Raw genomic sequence first — 18162 nt, 5'->3', positions numbered from 1 at the left:
GGAGAAGGCAATGGCACCCCACTCCAGTACTCTTGCCTGGAAAATCCCATGGACGGAGGAGCCTGGTAGGCTGCAGTCCATGGGATCGCTAAGAGTCGGACACGACTGAGCGACTTCACTTTGACTTTTCACTTTCATGCATTGGAGGAGGAAATGGCAACCCACTCCAGTGTTCTTACCTGGAGAATCCCATGGACAGAGGAGCCTGGTGGGCTGCCGTGTATGGGGTCGCATAGAGTCGGACATGACTGAAGCGACTTAGCAGCAGTAGCAGCAAGAAAACAAAGTGCAAAAAAGGCAAAATGGTTGTCTGAGGAGGCCTTACAAATAGCTGAGAAAAGAAGAGAAGCTAAAGGCAGAGAAGAGGAAAGATAAACCGTTGTGAAAGCAGAGTTCCAAAGACGAGCAAGGAGAGATCGGAAAGCTTTCCTCAGTGATCAGTGCAAAGAAATAGAGGAAAACACATGCAAAGATGGACACAATAAAGGACAGAAACTGTATGGACCTAACAGAAGCAGAAGATATTTAAGAAGAGGTGGCAAGACTCCAAAGAAGAGCTATACAAAAAGAAGATCTTAATGACCCAGTTAACCATGTTGGTGTGATCACTCACCTTGATCCAGACATCCTGGAGTAGGAAGTCAAGTGGGCCTTAGAAGGTATCACTATGAACAAAGCTGTTTCCCTATCTATTTGCCATGAAGTGATGGGACCAGATGCTATGATATTAGTTTTCTGAATGTTGAGTTTAAGCCAACTTTTTCACTCTCCTCTTTCACTTTCATCAAGAGGCTCTTTAGTTCTTCTTTACTTTCTGCCATAAGGGTGGTGTCATCTGCATATCTGAGGTTATTGATATTTCTCCCAGCAGTCTTGATTCCAGCTTGTGCTTTCTCCAGCCCAGAGTTTCTCATGATGTACTCTACACACACGTTAAATAAGCAGGGTGATGATATACAGCCTCAAAGTTTTACTAGGATGAAATGGCTGTGTTTCAATTTCTTACTGTGCAATCTTCATTTCTATATTTCATGACTTACCAAGAGCTGAAAGAAAAATAATTTATTAGTTTAAGACTTAAAGCAAAACAACAAAACCCAACTGTTGTTTCTCCACCTTGAAATGTGAAGCAGATAAAGTGCAACTTGATTTAATTCAAAGTGTGAGCTGAAATATGTGCCATCTATGTCTGACAGAAGGGAGAGAAAGAAGCAGCAGTGTATAACAATTGAGCTTCTGTTAATTCTGAATTATTATGTTAACGTAAAATATTTTGTATTTCTAGAACATTATGTACCATATTTAATTATTCAGAAATGTTTTTAGAATATTTTTGAAAGTTTGTTACTTTGCATCATTGTTAACTCTCATTTAATTATCATGGTTGATTGCAAAATGAGTATGGCAAATTCTGTAAAACGATTGATCTGCCCTAGACCAGTATTTCAGATGAAGTCTTTGTCAGAGGATATGACTCCAAACTGATTAGATGAAACTGCATAGATAACTTGTTACTTTGCATAGATTACTTAACTCCTCATTCTTGTGGGTCGAGTAGGCCACTGTGTGGTAGTTGGATGGAACACAGTAGTTCTTAGTCTCTCTGAGTGCATCTCTATTTAGTTTTTCATGTGTGTGAAAAAATATAAAAGTCCTCTTAAGGCCACATATACAGAAAAGATTTCAAAGTGGTGAAGGACCTTAAGAGTATTCATATATATTCAGGTATTTCTTGAAGCCCGTCATATCCCTTTATTTCTTCATGAACACTTAGGACCTCCTGAGATGGTTGAAGGTGTTCTTCATTATCAGCCCTTATTTGAATTGATGGAGAGATGGAACTTTTTCTTATCCATCAATACCTTCAAGGTTCCTTGGATTAGTTTTCAGTTTCCTAAGTCAGTCTTAAAGATGGTAGCTATTTGATTTGAGTATTTGTATATTTCCATACCTGACATATCATCATCACTTTCTTAGAAAATATGAAAATATTTAATAACTTTCTTTACCATTGAGCCTATCATATAAATTATTCTCCTTCCATCAGACTTACACTAAAGCAGTATTTGTGTTCCCAGTAAACTAATGTGTTACAGGTACTGTATATTTCTAACTGATTAGTTGAATTTATCTTTAAATAAATTAGTGTCAGTCTGAACAAATTCACCTTGATATATCTATTGTGTGTGTAGTTTAAAATATTTAATTTAGCTTATAGCATAAAACAGTTCTAAGTTTAAATGTGCTAATTAAAATGTTTTTCATTGATGTAATTTTTGAAATACTATAGTTTGTAATGGTATTTTTTTTTATCTTTTAGGCGAGGGTTAAATCCACCACACAGGGTGAAATCCATCTCCATGACAACATTCACACAACAGGAAATTGAATTCCTTCAAAAACATGGAAATGAAGTAAGTGTTTTAGTCCTTTTAAAAAACTTGAGTTGTTTAGAATGATAAGAAATTTTCACTGTCTAAAAAAGGTATTTTTGTATTCTGTATTTAGGTGTTTCAGAATGTACTCATTTAGCAATGTATTTGGAATTAATGTCTACTACATAAATACTTTACCTAAACCTGAGATGAAACCTGTATTTAAGCTTTGTCAATATTGAATGTAAAAGGCATTTTTAAAGGACATCTAGTATTGGAGTAACTTAGTTATGGCTTTAAATGACAAAAAGAGGGAGAAAGAGAATTAACATTGTGGTACTGTAGTAAACTTTTGTTAGGCTGTTGTATGATTGGCTTTCATTTGATGGTCCCCTCCTTCCTTCTTACATTTTTAGCTTTAGATGTATATGTGATGCTTAATCTTGAGCTGCTTCCCCGGTAGCTCAGCTGGTAAAGAATCTACCAGCAGTGCAGGAGACCCCGGTTCAATTCCTGGGTTGGGAAGATGCCCTAGAGGAGGGCATGGCAACCTACTCCAGTGTTCTTACCTGGAGAATCCCTGTGGACAGAGGAGCCTGGCAGGCTACAGTCCATGGGGTCACACAGAGTTGGACACAACTGAGCGAATAAACACACAACACAGCAGTGTTAAGTAGGTGCTCAATAGGGTGGGGTTTAGTAGTTCTGAGCGGGCAGCCTAGCAGCATGAGGAACCCAACAGAGACAAGATTTGTAGGGGAGCCTTTTCTTTCTACTCTGCTTTAATGGGCTTCCAGGAATTCCGTTCTCTTTGCTTGCTTTCTTGTTTTAGTTCCATGTTTTGCTATTATTAAGAGTGGTGGTCTGCTATTTAAAACAAATACAAAAAACTGTAAAATTAACAGAAAGCCAGCATGTTTTATAATCTTGGGGCATGGATGAACCAGTCAACCCAATTGATTAGTAATTGCCATTATTTAGTAAGACAGTTTAATCACTTCCTAGAAGGGAAGTACTTTAGTTGTACTACAGTGGTTGCATTTTTTTTTTTTTTTGGCATGTTTTTGATAATAGAAAATAAGTCTTCAGATTTTATTAGTTTCAGTCTTCTTTTTCACCTCAGAAGATGTATGCAAGCATTTTGTACGTGGCTTCTTTTTATGTCTTAAACTTGCTTTCCAACTTTTGATGCATGTGTGTATTTGGTTCTAAAGTAGTAAAGATTATGAAATATGTTTTAATACATGATTTAGAGAAGTAAGCACACATTTTTAAGTTTCCAAATTTTGTCAGTAAAAAATTATCATTAGTAATCAAGTTCTATATTACAGGAAAATCTGAAGCAAGATGAAAAGGCAGAGGTGTATAATGACAGTAAGTGTAGAAATGTATTTCGATTAAAAGACAATTTGAACAGTTTGTATAAAGTTTGAGATTAGCCTACCAGTGCAAATTTTAAGTTATTTTCTTAGAATTTTGGAAATTTTGGACATCAGAATGAAGTCAGAAATGAAAGAATATCATCTATTCTTAATGTTAAAAATCTAATAACAGTAGATAAAATTATAGTAGTAGAACTGTAAAAGTAACAATCTATTGGAGAAGTAAGTAAAAAACTATTCAAACCTATCAGTAGATAAGATTTGGTGGAAATTGGTCCCAAAATACTATGATTGAAGGACCCCTTTTAAAAACATTTTTCCTGAAATTGTGGTGAGTACACTTAACATGAGATTTACTCTCTTAAAATATTTTTAAGTGTAAAATGTGGTATTGTTAGCTATAGGCAAAGTGTTAGGAACTTACTCTTGCATAACTGAACTTCGTAGCCAGTGAATAGCAGCCACCATTCTATTTTCTGCTGCAGTGGGTTTGACTGTTTAGGTATCTCATCTTAAGGGGAATCATACAGTATTTGCTGTTCTGTGACTGGCTTATTTCATTTGGCATAATGTTCACAAGGTTCATCCATGTTGCATATGATAGGATTTCTGAAGAAATAGTTTTTATGACTGTAATATCAAGATAAATTTATAATACATGAAAGGAAATCTTAGACAACTCTTTATATTAAATAGTGGAAACAGAATACAAGCAATAGAGATGACTGGAATGGATTTATGAATTTTAAATTCTAAAAAGAGTCATGCAAATTAATAGTCCATTTAAAGCCCTCACTGTTACAGTGACTTTGCTAGTACTTGGATACAATAGACTTAAAGCTCATGGTCTAGGTAGGAGATAGATACATAACAAATAATTGTAACACTGTTAGTAATTAATGATAAGAATAAGAATTTTCAGAAGTAATGTGGAAAGGAGAGGATTGGGAAGATTTCATAGAGGCAAAATATTTGCTGGCTTTTGAGGGTGACTAGGACTTAGGCTAACAGGAAAAGATTCTACAGGCAGAGTAAACAGTGCACAAAGAGAAATTTCCAACAGTTCTTACTGCTAGAAAGTTTACCAACTACCTAATTACTTGTTAAGGGAGACAAACATACTTTCTTGTGTCCCTAAAGACATCTTATACCCAAAATATTGGAGTAGGTATATTTAATTCTTTACACTATTAGCAGAATTTCCATTCTTAAAAGTTTTATGAGGTGTGTAGAAGGTGAGGATTGATATTATGAAATGCAGGGAGATTGATACAGCTTGGTAAAAAATTATATAGACTTCAAGTACAAGTGCCTAATTATCAGTTTATCTTATACACTTAAATCTTAAGTATAATATGCATAGAGAAAATCTGCAGATGTTTATTTTTTATTTCAAATTATGTTGCCATATTGAACAGTGTGTTAAATCTCTCCATTGTCTGAAAAGGAACGTACTCAGTCATGTAAATGTTGGGTTAAAAGAAGGTATTGTCATATGTCTGGTGAATGAGTGGGTTCATGTCTGAACTTAAAAGATCAAAATGTATATTAACTGGCAGAAGTCTTGGGTCTTCTACCCCCATGAGAGAGTTTTAACATTCTGCGGGGCTTGTTGGTTGTCATTATTTGCATCAGGCAAGCACCGTGGTTGCTGGATGACTCACAAGGTGTTGATTTTTTTTACATCATCTTGTATTCCACATGCTTTGAATTCTCCTCCAGACATTTATATGTGGGAGAAACCTTTTTACAGTCAGTCTGCATGTAGAACTTAAATCTGTTTTACATGCTTTCATTACAGTTGTGAACAACTTATTGTCAGAGAAAGTCATGCTGCCAAGTCTAGAATAAAGTGTGGGAGAGGACCACAAGTTATAGGGCAGAGGGCTTGGACAGAGGAAGCCATTCATTGACACAATCAGTGCAGTGACTTAATGCATTTGTGTATCTGGGAAAGATTTCACTTTTCATTCAGAACTTAAGAATTGTCCACTGTTTTTGGCACATCACATAATGCTTTCTTTTGTATCATATGTTATTAAAAAAAAATCTTTAGTGGTTTACTCCGTATGCCCTCTTTTATGGTATTGTGGGTCAATCAAAGGAATTTCACTATTGGGTTAACTTCTGATTATCAGACTTAATGGAAAGAAGACTGAGTACCAGTGCTATATAGCTAACTCAGTAAAAGGAAAATGTAGGAATAGTTTTATTTTGAGCCATACATTTTTTTTTTCTAGTAATAAATTAACCCTCCTAATTACATTTCAGGACTGAGTAAAAGGGTTACTGCTGATGCTTCATAGGCATGCACTCTACATGTAGAAATAAAAATCATGCATTGATTGACAGTATTTGGTTATCTTTATGCTAGATTCAAAACATAACCCTCAAACCAGAAACTAAAGATTTAAAAAAAATCCTTCCAAAGTGGTAGACCCATAAGGTAAGTTGTGCTTTTCCCTAGTCAGTATTCACGATCATCTCATTCTTCATTCCTGAAGCAGAGATTTATTAATCACCTATTGTTGTGTCTGGGATTGTCTTTGGGTACTAGGGGTACTGCCTATGATTCCTGCCCTCATGTAAAGTTTTCAGTCTAGTGGGAGAGAGAGAGAGACAATAAAAATCTTTTTATTCCCCCCAGTTCTATTTTTGGGTAAGAGTGAGAAAGGGCTTCAGTTTAGAATTGTAGATGCTTGGGATTATGGAGACAGTCTATTTTTTAAGATGTTATACTTGTGGCTTAAATAGGCCTTATTTTATAAGACAGCACTTCAGGCCTTTTGGGTAGTTGAATTGCATCTTTGGGAAAGATTGGAGCTATTTTATAATCAGAAATAAGCACTGCCACAAAGAAAAGTATTCTGATATCTTAAAAACATTTTAAATTTCAAATTCACATGCTGTGACAATTTTGCTGGAATATTCAGGTATCATTTTATAGTATTAGACTCAACCTATTATGATGTTAAACAGGACACTTGTGGTTATTTCCTAAATCATCTTGTCTTATAAACTGTAATAAGAGATGGTCACTCTCAGTACAGAATAGTGGACTCTGTAAAGTGGAAGGCCAATATCTGAAAGAGCCTGTAGGCCATTGTCAGAGTAAAGATGATGAACTTTTGAATGAATCCTGAACCACGGTATGGAACTATTACATAGCTTCAAAGTGTTACATTCATTTAAAGTGTGATTAAAAACCAGACAGTCTATCCCAAACTGCAACTCTGTACAGAAATTGATAAAATTTGGACTAGACTTGTTAAATGTTACTTGAAGTTCAGTGGTCTTGTGCAGAAAGGATTGGATTTGAAGTTGGAGGGTTGAGAACATTGGTCAGGTTACCTCTGAGCCTCGATTTCTAAAAGTGTAAAATGGTGATAGTATCTTACTGTGGAAAGGGTGGAATGCTTTGAGCTCAAGCCACCATGAGAGTTCCCAGCATACTTGTTGTAGAATGATATTCAAATATCTATTGAATCAGAACCTGAGGTAGTAGAAGTTACAGGAAGATTAACTTTTTTTTTTTTCACTTCTTGCTCAAAGTGGGTTTTTTTTGGAGGATTTTTCAGTTTTCTTAGAATATGGTAGTATATCAGTTCAGTTCAGTTGCTCAGTCGTGTCTGACTCTGCGACTCCATGAATCGCAGCACGCCAGGCCTCCCTGTCCGTCACCAACTCCCGGAGTTCATTCAAACTCACGTCCATCGAGTCAGTGATGCCATCCAGCCATCTCATCCTCTGTTGTCCCCTTCTCCTCCTGCCCCCAATCCCTCCCAGCATCAGAGTCTTTTTTTCAGTTACATTAATATTTAGGTTGAGTATTTAAACTCTTGGAGCATTTTAACTACATGCTGAGCCTAAATAATATTAGTAAAATTTGGTAGTTATTTTAATAATGACATATTAAATGTCTTTATTGAGTGGCAGAGTTAAGTTACATCCTCATTACTCCAGGGTTTACAGTTACCTAACTGCCTGTGCGGAGGTTGGCACAGATAGTAGTAAATATTGTAGGTTTTATAGGTCAACTGCTTATAGTATATTCTTGTTTGAAAAAAAAAAAGTAGCCCTTTAAACATATATGAACCAAATGATCAGGGGCAGTACAAAAACAGGCCAATGGCCCAATTTGATCTGCAGGTGGTTGATTGAAGACTCCTAATCTATGAAATTCCAGTCCTCATTGTAAATCCTTTTATAACCTTGCTTCTTTTCCTAGTTAACTTTCTTCATTATCAATAGAAATGTTTAAACCCCAATGATTTCTGGTTTGTTTCTTATATATGCTGTTTATATCCCAGTTTTCTTGATATTTTGCTCAAGTTGTTCATTTGTCATTCACCTTTGTTCCAAGACCTGTTGGTTTTTACCCTTCCATCAAGTCTTTCAGGAGTATTTTAGCACACAGGGATGAAACTACCCCCTCATACTTTAAACTTTTTTAAAAATATATTTGACTATAAGATTTTACACAGGTGTTTTTTTTTTATTGCTCTCAGTTTCTTCTGTATTGATCTTACTACCCTCAAAACATAATTCCATGGCATAATCTTAAATACTGTATCATTACATCTAGAGCTGTGAATATGTGTGTATTTTTTTGTGTGTGTGTTTGTATGTATTATTTAATTTTTATAAAAATTCCTGGGCTTTACTCCATCGGAGATTCTGACCCTGGGTGTGGGATATAGGAGTGTCTGCTTTTTCATCCAGAAGCCCTATGTAATTCTGTTGCTGACCATCTTTTGAGAGAACCAGTATAATAACTGAAGGCTCCATTGAGTCTAGATTCAAAATACTCTGTAGTCAAGTTTCAGCACCACCAATTGATAAGCCTTGTTACTTGAGGGAACTGCTTTTCCCTGAGCTTCATTTTCTTTTGTACTGCATGGGAAGTACCTGTCCTGCCTATTTCATGAGGTTGAGTTGAAGGTAGTATATGTGAAAACATTTTGAAAACCAATGTACTATGTAGATAAAAGATGTCAGTTTAAGTGCAAATACACTTTCTCATTGATTTCTAAGCTCAGAGTGGGTTGGGGGAGTACCATGTAGAAAAATGATGTGCTTTGAACTGAATTCAGTTAGTGTAGGCAGATTTTTGCAGAACTGTAGTCAATATGATGGTATTGATCAGTATGGAAAGCTAATTCAGTAATAATAGTAACATTTCAAACAATTTTAGACTAAAAATATGGAATTATTTGGGAGAATGGCTTTCTAGTGAGATACTTGAGGTTTAAAACCATCCAGCTAAAATACTGAAACACATGCTATTATTTAATAGGTTATTTTTTCAGTTTCTACATATTTGTGAAGAAACATTTTAAATCTAGCTTCTATTTTCAAAGAAAGGCGAGGTGTTAAGAGTTTCTTAAAATTCTGAATCAAATCGGTAGTGACATAGTAATCTTTAAATATTCATGGTGCATTCTTTGGTATTAGTTGTTGGCTTTCAGAGAAATATCTAATACTAATTAACAAAAAGAATGTAGGAAATGTTATATTTGTATGTACTGTAACGTGGATCTTTTTGAATGATTACTGAAAACCCAAAGGGTACTGTAGAAGGAGATTGATGATAGTTTATGTAACTACTCTGAGCGTTTATTTCGCTTTTTATTGCCTTGATATCCCAGGTCATATTATTTATTTGCTTCCGACTGCTTCACTCATTCTTGCTTCCTGTCATCTGTCTCCCAGCTTTTCTTGTTAATTTCTTTTTTTGCCATAAATATGTTACTTAAAAAAAGAAAACAGATTTGTTTGAATCCAATTAAAAATATAAATTATTCCTTTAAAAAAAAAAAACTTTTTGTTATGGAGATTCCCAGATAGCTACACAAGTAGACAAAATTATATAACAAACTCCTATTCCTTTTTTATTATGTGAAACAGGTCTAAGACGTACAAGTCCTCTATAAATTCATGAACTAGATGTTATCTTGGAAGAAAGACTTTAAAAAATATATAACTCCATACCATTTTCACATCCATAAAACTTAATGGTAATCTAATTTCTAGGCTTCCCTTGTGGCTCAGCTGGTAAAGAATCCATCTGCAACATGGGAGACCTGGGTTCGGTCCCTGGGTTGGGAAGATCCCCTGGAGAAGGGAAGGGTTACCCACTCCAGTATTCTGGCCTGGAGAATTCTACGGACTGTATAGTCCATGGGGTTACAAAGAGTCAGACACTATTGAGCACCTTTCACTTTAGCCAGTGTGCATATTTCCTTTTATTTCATAATTTTCATTTTTTCTCTTCCCTTAAGCGTATGTTTAAATAGAGGTGCAAGTAACGCTCACATGTTAATGAGTGGTTAATATGGGTTTTGAAACTCTGACAAAGTATTGGAGGCTAGATGGGTCAGAGTTGGGCTTGCATAATTCTGGCTGGAACCAGGCAGCTTCCTGGGACTTGTACCACTTGGTCTGTGGGATAGAGCCAGGTTTGTGCCAGGACAGTGGGAACCTCAGACCAGGTGGTTACTCTGGGGCCGGATACCCTGTAACCACTGGCCCTGCCAGCTCAAGTCCCTGGAAAACATAGCAGTTGAGGTGAATTCTAAGCCTTGCAGTCAAACTTGTAGTATACATTCCCCTGGTTCACATTGAGTTGTTGTCTTTCATGTGAATCTTCCATTGCTCCAGCATCACCTGCTAACCAGACTCCTGAAAATTGATGTTGAATTCTTGCTGCAGAGCAGGGATGCTAGTTGGTTGCTAGGCATTCATCTTGGCAACAGAGGATGCCATCTGGATATGGGGTGCTGTATAAGCTGGTAAGAAGGATCTTAAACTCTGGGGCCATAGATTTTTGAGGAATTGGTGATGACATTGAAGATTTTTTGGTTCTGTTTTATGAAATTCAAGCCATCCTGTACAGGCAAGATCAGCTTTTGTAGAAGAAGCCAGAGGTCATGCCCAGTAGGAATTTAATGGAGCTTTAGGGTAATGTCTTTCATCAGTGTTCTTGTGGACCATGGACTTGACCAGTTCCCTAAGGATGATCTCATAATGGCCTGTGATGCTAGGATTTTTCCAAGAGTGGGGGTGGCTCTGAGCTGTCATCTTCTGCAGAACTTGACCTGCATTGTGCTGCATAATGCAGCTTTTAAGTCTTACTGAGGGTGAGCTAAGTCTTCTGGCAGTGAGTGCAGCAACTGCTCTGTTGGTGGGGGGCTGCTTGCCTATCTGCTACATTGTCTGTAGAACCTTATCTCATGGGTGGTCATAGCAAGGTCTTGTCCCTGGCAGAGGCTGCTTCAAGCCACAGCACAGTGGCAGTATTTGCCTGTCTTTTGCCCCACACCTCCCAATGTTTTATTATGAGAAATTCATAAAACTTAAAATTATGCAGAGACATTGAACACTGCCATATTTGCACTAGCAAATATATCTGTGTCTCCATTTGTCCACCTGTCTTAACATTTTTCTTGCATTTCACAGGTTGTAAAATTAGTTCATATCACTCCTAAAATCTTTTGTATATCGTTAATCAAAATTCAGTAAGATTTTTTTGAGGTATAATTTACTTACAGTGAATGTAAAAGTCTTACATGTAACTTTGAAAGAGTTTTGATTAGTGTATACAGTTTGGTGACCCAGAGTCCTGTGAAGATATGAACATGACCATTATCCCCAAAGTTCCCCCGATATCTCTTCCTATTCAGTCCCTCCCTTTTCCAGAGGCAACCACTGTTTTGATTTTTGTTCATACTCATATAATAAAATTAGAATGTGCTTTTTTTGTTCTACAAGTAACAAATACTGAAAAGGGTATGGAGGAAAGGGAACCCTCCTACACTGTTGGTGGAAATGTAAATTGGTGCAGTCACTTTGGAAAACTGTAGGAGGTCCTCAAAAAACTATAAGTAGAGTTGCCATATGATCCAGCAATTCCTCTCCTAGACACATATTCTGACAAAACTATAATTCAAAAAGATAACAGCTCTCCTCTGCTCATAGCAGTACTATTCACAATAGTCAAGACATGGAAACAGCCTAAGTATCAATTGGTAGATGAATGGATGAAGAAGATTTGGTACATATACACAGTGGAATACTACTCCACCATAAAAAAGAAGGAAATGATGCCATTTGTAGCAACATGGATGGACCTAGAGATTACTGTACTAAGTGAAATAAACTGGAAAGGTTTATCATGGGATATCACTTACATGTAGAATCTAAAAAAAAATTGATACAAATGAACTTATTTATTTACAAACCAGAAACAGACTCACAGCCTTGGAAAACAAATTTATGGTTACCAAAGGGGAAAGGTGGTGGGGAGGGATAAATTAAGAATTTGAGATTTACATATATACACTACAATATTTAAAATAGATGATCAACAAAGACCTACTGATTGCCTTTTATTTTGAACATGGATCACACTCTTGTTTCTTTTGGGATATGTAGTGGTTTTGGATTATATGTAGACCATTGGAAGTGTTGGTTGTAGAGCCTCTGGATTCTGTTGTGTTTGTCCAGAAAGTATTGGTTTGTTCGTTAGTTTTGTTCACATTTTACTTTAGCAAACTCTGCCTCTCCTGGTGGGAGCCAATTGAAATCTCTGCTCAGTTCTTTCAGTCCTTAATTGAACTGCTTTGAATCATTCCTGAGGTTGCCAAGGTCAAGGGTGAGCCAGAGTTTCGGGCAGCATCATTATGCAAATCTTGTAGCTCTTGTCTTTTTGGACATACCCCCACTTTCTGGATGCTGTGGTTGTGAACTCTGTCTTTAAGCTTTAAGGTTTGGGGATTTCTCCTTGAGTTTTGACAGCTCTGCTTGACAAGGCCTGCTTTCAATGATGATCCTTAAAAAAGGCAAATACCTTGAGCTGTTTCTTCCAGGTGTTGAGTCCTCTCCAGATTCTGTTTACTTGTGGTTGTTTTCTATTATCTTCTGAGAAATTTTATAATGTTTGCTGAATTTATAGTTGTTAATTTCTGGGTTTTTTTTTTTTTTTTTTTTGTATGAGCTACTCTGACATTATTGGAAGTGGAATCTGCTCCGCTTGTCTTTTAAGTCGTCTTCATTCTGTAGGAGTCCCCTTCTGTTTTGCATTCCTGTTCTTCTCTCCCCCCTTCTCCTCCTCTGTCAGCTCAGTAGTTTGTTCAGTAGTTTCCCACTGTCAGGATTTTGCTGATTCCATCCATGAAGTGTCAGTGTTCCTCTGTCATCTCGGTTACCTGTAAATAGATAGTCAGATCTAGTAGATTGCTAAGATTTACATTTAACTGAGGGAAGGGAGAAGACTCGGTGTCTCATAGGTTGGGTGTTGTGTTCTTTTGTAGAGACATTTTTGTGTTTGTGTGTATGTTGGGGTGGGGTGGCTAATACTCTGTTGATATCCATTTAGTAGGAATGGTAAAATGGTGATAACTTAGTCTAGGATCCTGTGAGAGGGGAATCCTTGAGACCTTTACAGGGTTTCTGTAAGGTCAAGATTTTTTAAATAATAATTCTCAGATTTGATTTGTGGTGTTTACTCCCAGTCTCATGAATATACAGTGGAGTTTTCCAGAAGCTGCATAACATAAAAATGCAGCAGCTGATGAGAAATCAACTCTTCCGTTTAACCAGGTACTAATGAAATTTGTAAAAATGTATAGCAGTGCCACTCTTTTTATTTTTTAGAAAATATAGCTATTTTTACAATTACAAGTTGGTTACATTAGCATACAGTAGTTTTATTGTTGTCAAAAGTATATTAATATTGCGACAGAGGACAAGATGGTTGGATGGCATCACTGACTCAACGGACATGAGTTTGAGCAAGCTCTGGGAGGTGGTGAAGGACTGGGAAGCTTGACATGCTGCAGTCCATAGGGTCACGGAGTCAGATACAACTGAGTGTCTGAAAAACAATATTGCCTAAGACATGGGGTTAGTATAGCACAACTGCTAATGGGTGTGGGGTTTTTTCTGGTGATGTTAATTAAATATTCTAAAATTTGGGTGTGATAGTGTCACAACTGTTGTGAATATACTAAAAACATTAAATGGTACAAATAGGTGAATTAGATGGTATCTCAGTAAAGCTTTTGAGGAGTCAAAATAAATACATTAAAACTATTTCTTATAAATATCAGTAGATACAGTGCACATAAATAAAGCCATTTGTGGTCCTCAATATTTGCTTACTTGTGCTTAGTCGCTCAGTCGTGTCTGACTTTTTGCTATTCCATGGATTGTAGCCCACCAGGCTCCTCTGTCCATTTTCCAGGCAAGAATAGTGGAGTTCATTGCCGTTTCTTACTTCAGGGGATCTTTCTTACCCAGGGATCGAACCCCTGACTCCTTTGTCTCCTTCACTGGCAGGCGAATCCTTTACCACTGTGCTACCTGGGAAGCCCCCTCAATATTTAGCTGTTTTCAAAATGAGTTAGTTCTGTAACATCTGCAACAATAAGTAGCTGGTATTTATGTGTGTGTGTGTATCACTGTGAAATTCTTTATTTTGGTCAGTAGCAGTTATTCTTGATGTTCAATTGTCCCCTTTGGACAGTTAGGTAATCTTTTTGGAAACCTATTTATAACTTATACCACTTCTGCAGATTCCATTTTTACTTAGAAGGGCTTTGTCTAAATATTCCTTTTCCTCTTTTTATATTAACCTGTGAACCATCTATTTGCAAATATTCCAAGAAAACTAAATGTTTCTTCTTCTCATGATTAATTTATGTAGAATATGGTACAAATCAAGCTTACTTCAGAGACTTGTTCTGCATTTGGCCCAGTTCATCTCTCTGTTCCTTTGCCAACGGCTACATTCCCAACCTTAGTCAGCTGCCTGGCAAATGCATGCCTTCAGTCACCAGGACAACCAGACAATAGAGTGTCCATCTAAATCAGTTGCTATCATTGAGCCTTAGATGAAGCTGAACAATGGGTGAGTCGTGTTCATGCTGGAGGTAGCCCTCTGGTGCTGGTGCTGTCTGTCCCTAAACCATTGATAATCCGAGAACAGTTCTTACTTCGTAGGACAAGTGAATAAAACTTCTTAATCTTCAGTTCTAAATGAAATATCAGACTGTCTTGCCCACTCTACTCCCTTGCTTACCTCCGTGTTCTTGTTATATTTTAGGAATGTAAAAAATGTAAAACTTGCTCTGTAGAGAGAGAAACATAAACCTTTGGTAATTTTTCCTTCTTGGCAAGCTTGCTTATCAGATTCATACTGTCTTAGGGAATAAGAACGCTTTGCTTTAAGAGCCTTCACAAATTAAGTTTAGAACAAATGGAACCAAAACATTGGTGGGAATTTTTTTTTTTTTTACCTTTTTAAGAAAATGATTCTAAAGTTTATTCAAAAGATCAAAAAAGTAAAACTAGCAGGAAAGAATTTATGAAGCGAAGAGTAAATAGGATTGGCTCTAGTAGATACTAAATGTAGCTCTGTTTATAGGCAGTAATTTGTAATATAAAATTGAAGTCATTAATTACAGCAATCTGAAACTAGTACAAGGCATGGTAGCCTAGACCTGTAAATATAGTAAATATGTATATGAAGTTATTACAAAATTCAGTCTTGTGTGAAAGGAGTTGGTTATTCAGTTAATGTAGAGTCAGTTAAAATGTTAACTGACATGGTATGCCACAATCCAGAAAAATTTTAGTTAAGCCATAAAGAAAGCCATAAAAATACAAATAGTAGTCTCAGAGTATTTCCCGATAAGATACTTATTAAAGGGAAAAATAGTGACTTTACTATGGAAAAATCTAGGCTCTATCTTTTTTTTTTTTTTTTTTGGTTTTGCAGTTGTTTTTTGGCCACACTGCGTGGCACGTGGAATCTTAGTTCCCTGAGCAGAGATGGACTCTACACTCTCTGCAGTGGAAGTGCAGTCTTAATCACTGGACCACCAGGGAAGTCCCATGGCCTGTATCATTTTAACCAAGTGATTAAAGTTAGCATCACCAGGAATGGGACAAATCATGTACTTCCTAATATGATGTGCTGGGAAGGAAACAACATCACTGATGTGGTATTCCTTCCCAAAATGCATAACATAAATTTAATTATGAGGAAACCTAAATTTAGAAACATAAAATAACTGGCTTATACTGTTCAGAGATGTCAAGGTCATTAAAGACAAAAACAGGCTAAGAAACTGTTCCTGATTAAAGGAGACTAACGAAACAGGACAGTTACGGATACTGTACTGGGAGAACTTTTCCCATTTGCTATTAAAGAATACTATTATGGTAATTGGTTAGTCTCTGGATTAGACAATATTATGAAGTGTTAGTTTCCTGATTTTGATAATTGTGTTATGGTTATATAAAAGAATGTCCTTTTTTTTAGGAGATACACATTTAGAGGTAAAAGGTTTACTTCTATAATTTAACTGGTTCCAAAAATTTTTTCGGAGAGAGGAATGATAAAGCAGATGTTAGACTGTGGGTAAATAGCATTTATGGGATTTCTTTCCACCACAATTGCAACTTCTCTGTAAAACAGATTATTTTATAACTAATAAACTAAATGATAGTGTTTAAGGAGGTATACACTTGTAGGTAACATCAAAAAACAAAAGCAGTTATTACTGTAAAATTAATAAAAAATAGCTGACTACATATTTTAACATTTAAACGTATGAGGAATTTATAGACTAAAAGCAATGGAAGAAATCACAAAAGTAAAATTGATAAATTTAGCTAGCTAAAACATGGAAACTTATTAAAGACATATAAAAAAAGACAGGTGACTGTTTTGTTACACATACAGGGTAAGTTACATATGTCATCTTAGTTTGATAAAATAGGGCAGTTGATAATCTTTCTCCAGACTACTTTCCTTGGCTAATATAATGAATCTTACATTTATAAAGCTGTTTATAGTTTACAAATTACATTTATGAATAAACTTGGGTTTAGAAGGTAGGGGCTGCTTACCAAGCTCATACTCCCCTTACTGAAGTAAGAAATGCGGGAAGGCTCCCTCTGCTGGGAAAGCCACAAAACACACAACTGATTGGATGCCTAAGCCTAGGGACTAGGGACTAATCAGATCCTCTCTCTTTTATGAAATTGAATTAAGGTTCACAGAGGCTGGACTGAAAAGATAAGTCACTTAACCAAAAAGGCAGTATGTACTTGGGCCATGTGCAATGTTAATAAGTAAACAGGAAAAAAAAATTGTGCTGAGATTAAACATGAGCACGGAAGAGACATATGTGTGTAAACTATGTATTTGCAGGGAGTGGGAGCATGGAGAAGGGCTTCAGTTCAGTTTAGTTGTTGAGTCGTGTCGGACTCTTTGCAGCCCCATGGACTGCAGCATGCCATGCCAGGCCTCCCGGTCCATCACCAACTCCCGGAGTCCACCCAAACCATGTCCATTGAGTCAGTGATGCCATCCAGTCATCTCATCCTGTGTCGTCCCCTTCCCCACTGCCCTCAATCTTTCCCAGTATCAGGGTCTTTTCAAATGAGTCAGCTCTTCATATCAGGTGGCCAAAGTATTGGAGTTTCAGCATCAACATCAGTCCTTCCAATGAACACCCAGGACTGATCTCCTTTAGGATGGACTGGTTGGATCTTCTTGCAGTCCAGGGGATTCTCAAGAGTCTTCTCCAACAGCACAGTTCAAAAGCATCAATTCTTCGGTGCTCAGCTTTCTTTACAGTCCAACTCACATCCATACATGACTATTGGAAAAACCATAGACTTGACTAGATGGACCTTTGTTGTCTGCTTTCTAATATGTTGTCTAGGTTGGTCATAACTTCCCAGGAGTAAGCATCTTTTAATTTCATAGCTGCAGTCACCATCTGCAGTGATTTTGGAGCCCCCCAAAATAAAATCTGACACTGTTTCCACTCTTTCCCCATCTATTTGCCGTGAAGTGATGGGACCAGATGCCATGATCTTAGTTTTCTGAATGTTGAGTTTTAAGCCAACTTTTTCACTTTCCTTAGGAAACAGGTAATCAGACTGCCTAGGCCCTGGATGACTTCCTGTTTGCAGCCCAGGTTCCCATAAAGTTTTTAAGAGCTACTGTTCACTTTGAGTAAACTTGTTTTATCTGATCAAATGTGGATGAGTTTTGATTCTTTGCAGCCTACCTGGAATGCGGTTCTGACATTTGAAACATTAAATGGAACAGGGCATGGAGTGTGCTGTGAGGTTTGTACGCTGACTGACTTACTTAGTCTCTACTGTAGGTGTCTGAATTAGAGCTCTTGGTGAATTAGAGCTCTTGGTCTCCTTCAGAACCCACAGACACTTGGAATTAAGTTTGGTCTTTCTGCTTCATTTGATTTCTTTTTGATGTCCTAGTATTTGCTTCTTTTTTCTATTTCTTTGTGATTATCAGTTATTTTGAGAATAAGTGAAATACCCATTAATCTCTCTCTGTTATTCTCAAGTGAGTGGGTGTATAT

General features: G+C 36.7%; 1 protein-coding gene across 1 annotated transcript in view; it reads left to right on the top strand.

The window, feature by feature from the left end:
* The window catches only part of AGFG1 (ArfGAP with FG repeats 1), a 75035-nt gene that overhangs the window by 20406 nt on the left and 36467 nt on the right, over positions 1–18162 (top strand). The window contains exon 4 of the mRNA XM_010837104.1: positions 2321–2414. Coding sequence (XP_010835406.1) covers positions 2321–2414 — 94 coding nt within the window. The remainder of the gene's footprint in view (positions 1–2320; positions 2415–18162) is intronic.

Source organism: Bison bison, unplaced genomic scaffold (genome assembly GCF_000754665.1).
Source record: "Bison bison bison isolate TAMUID 2011002044 unplaced genomic scaffold, Bison_UMD1.0 scf7180017864068, whole genome shotgun sequence".
Lineage (NCBI taxonomy): Eukaryota > Metazoa > Chordata > Mammalia > Artiodactyla > Bovidae > Bison > Bison bison.
Note: the sequence above shows the minus strand (reverse complement) of the source record. Positions and strands in the feature narration are given on the sequence as shown.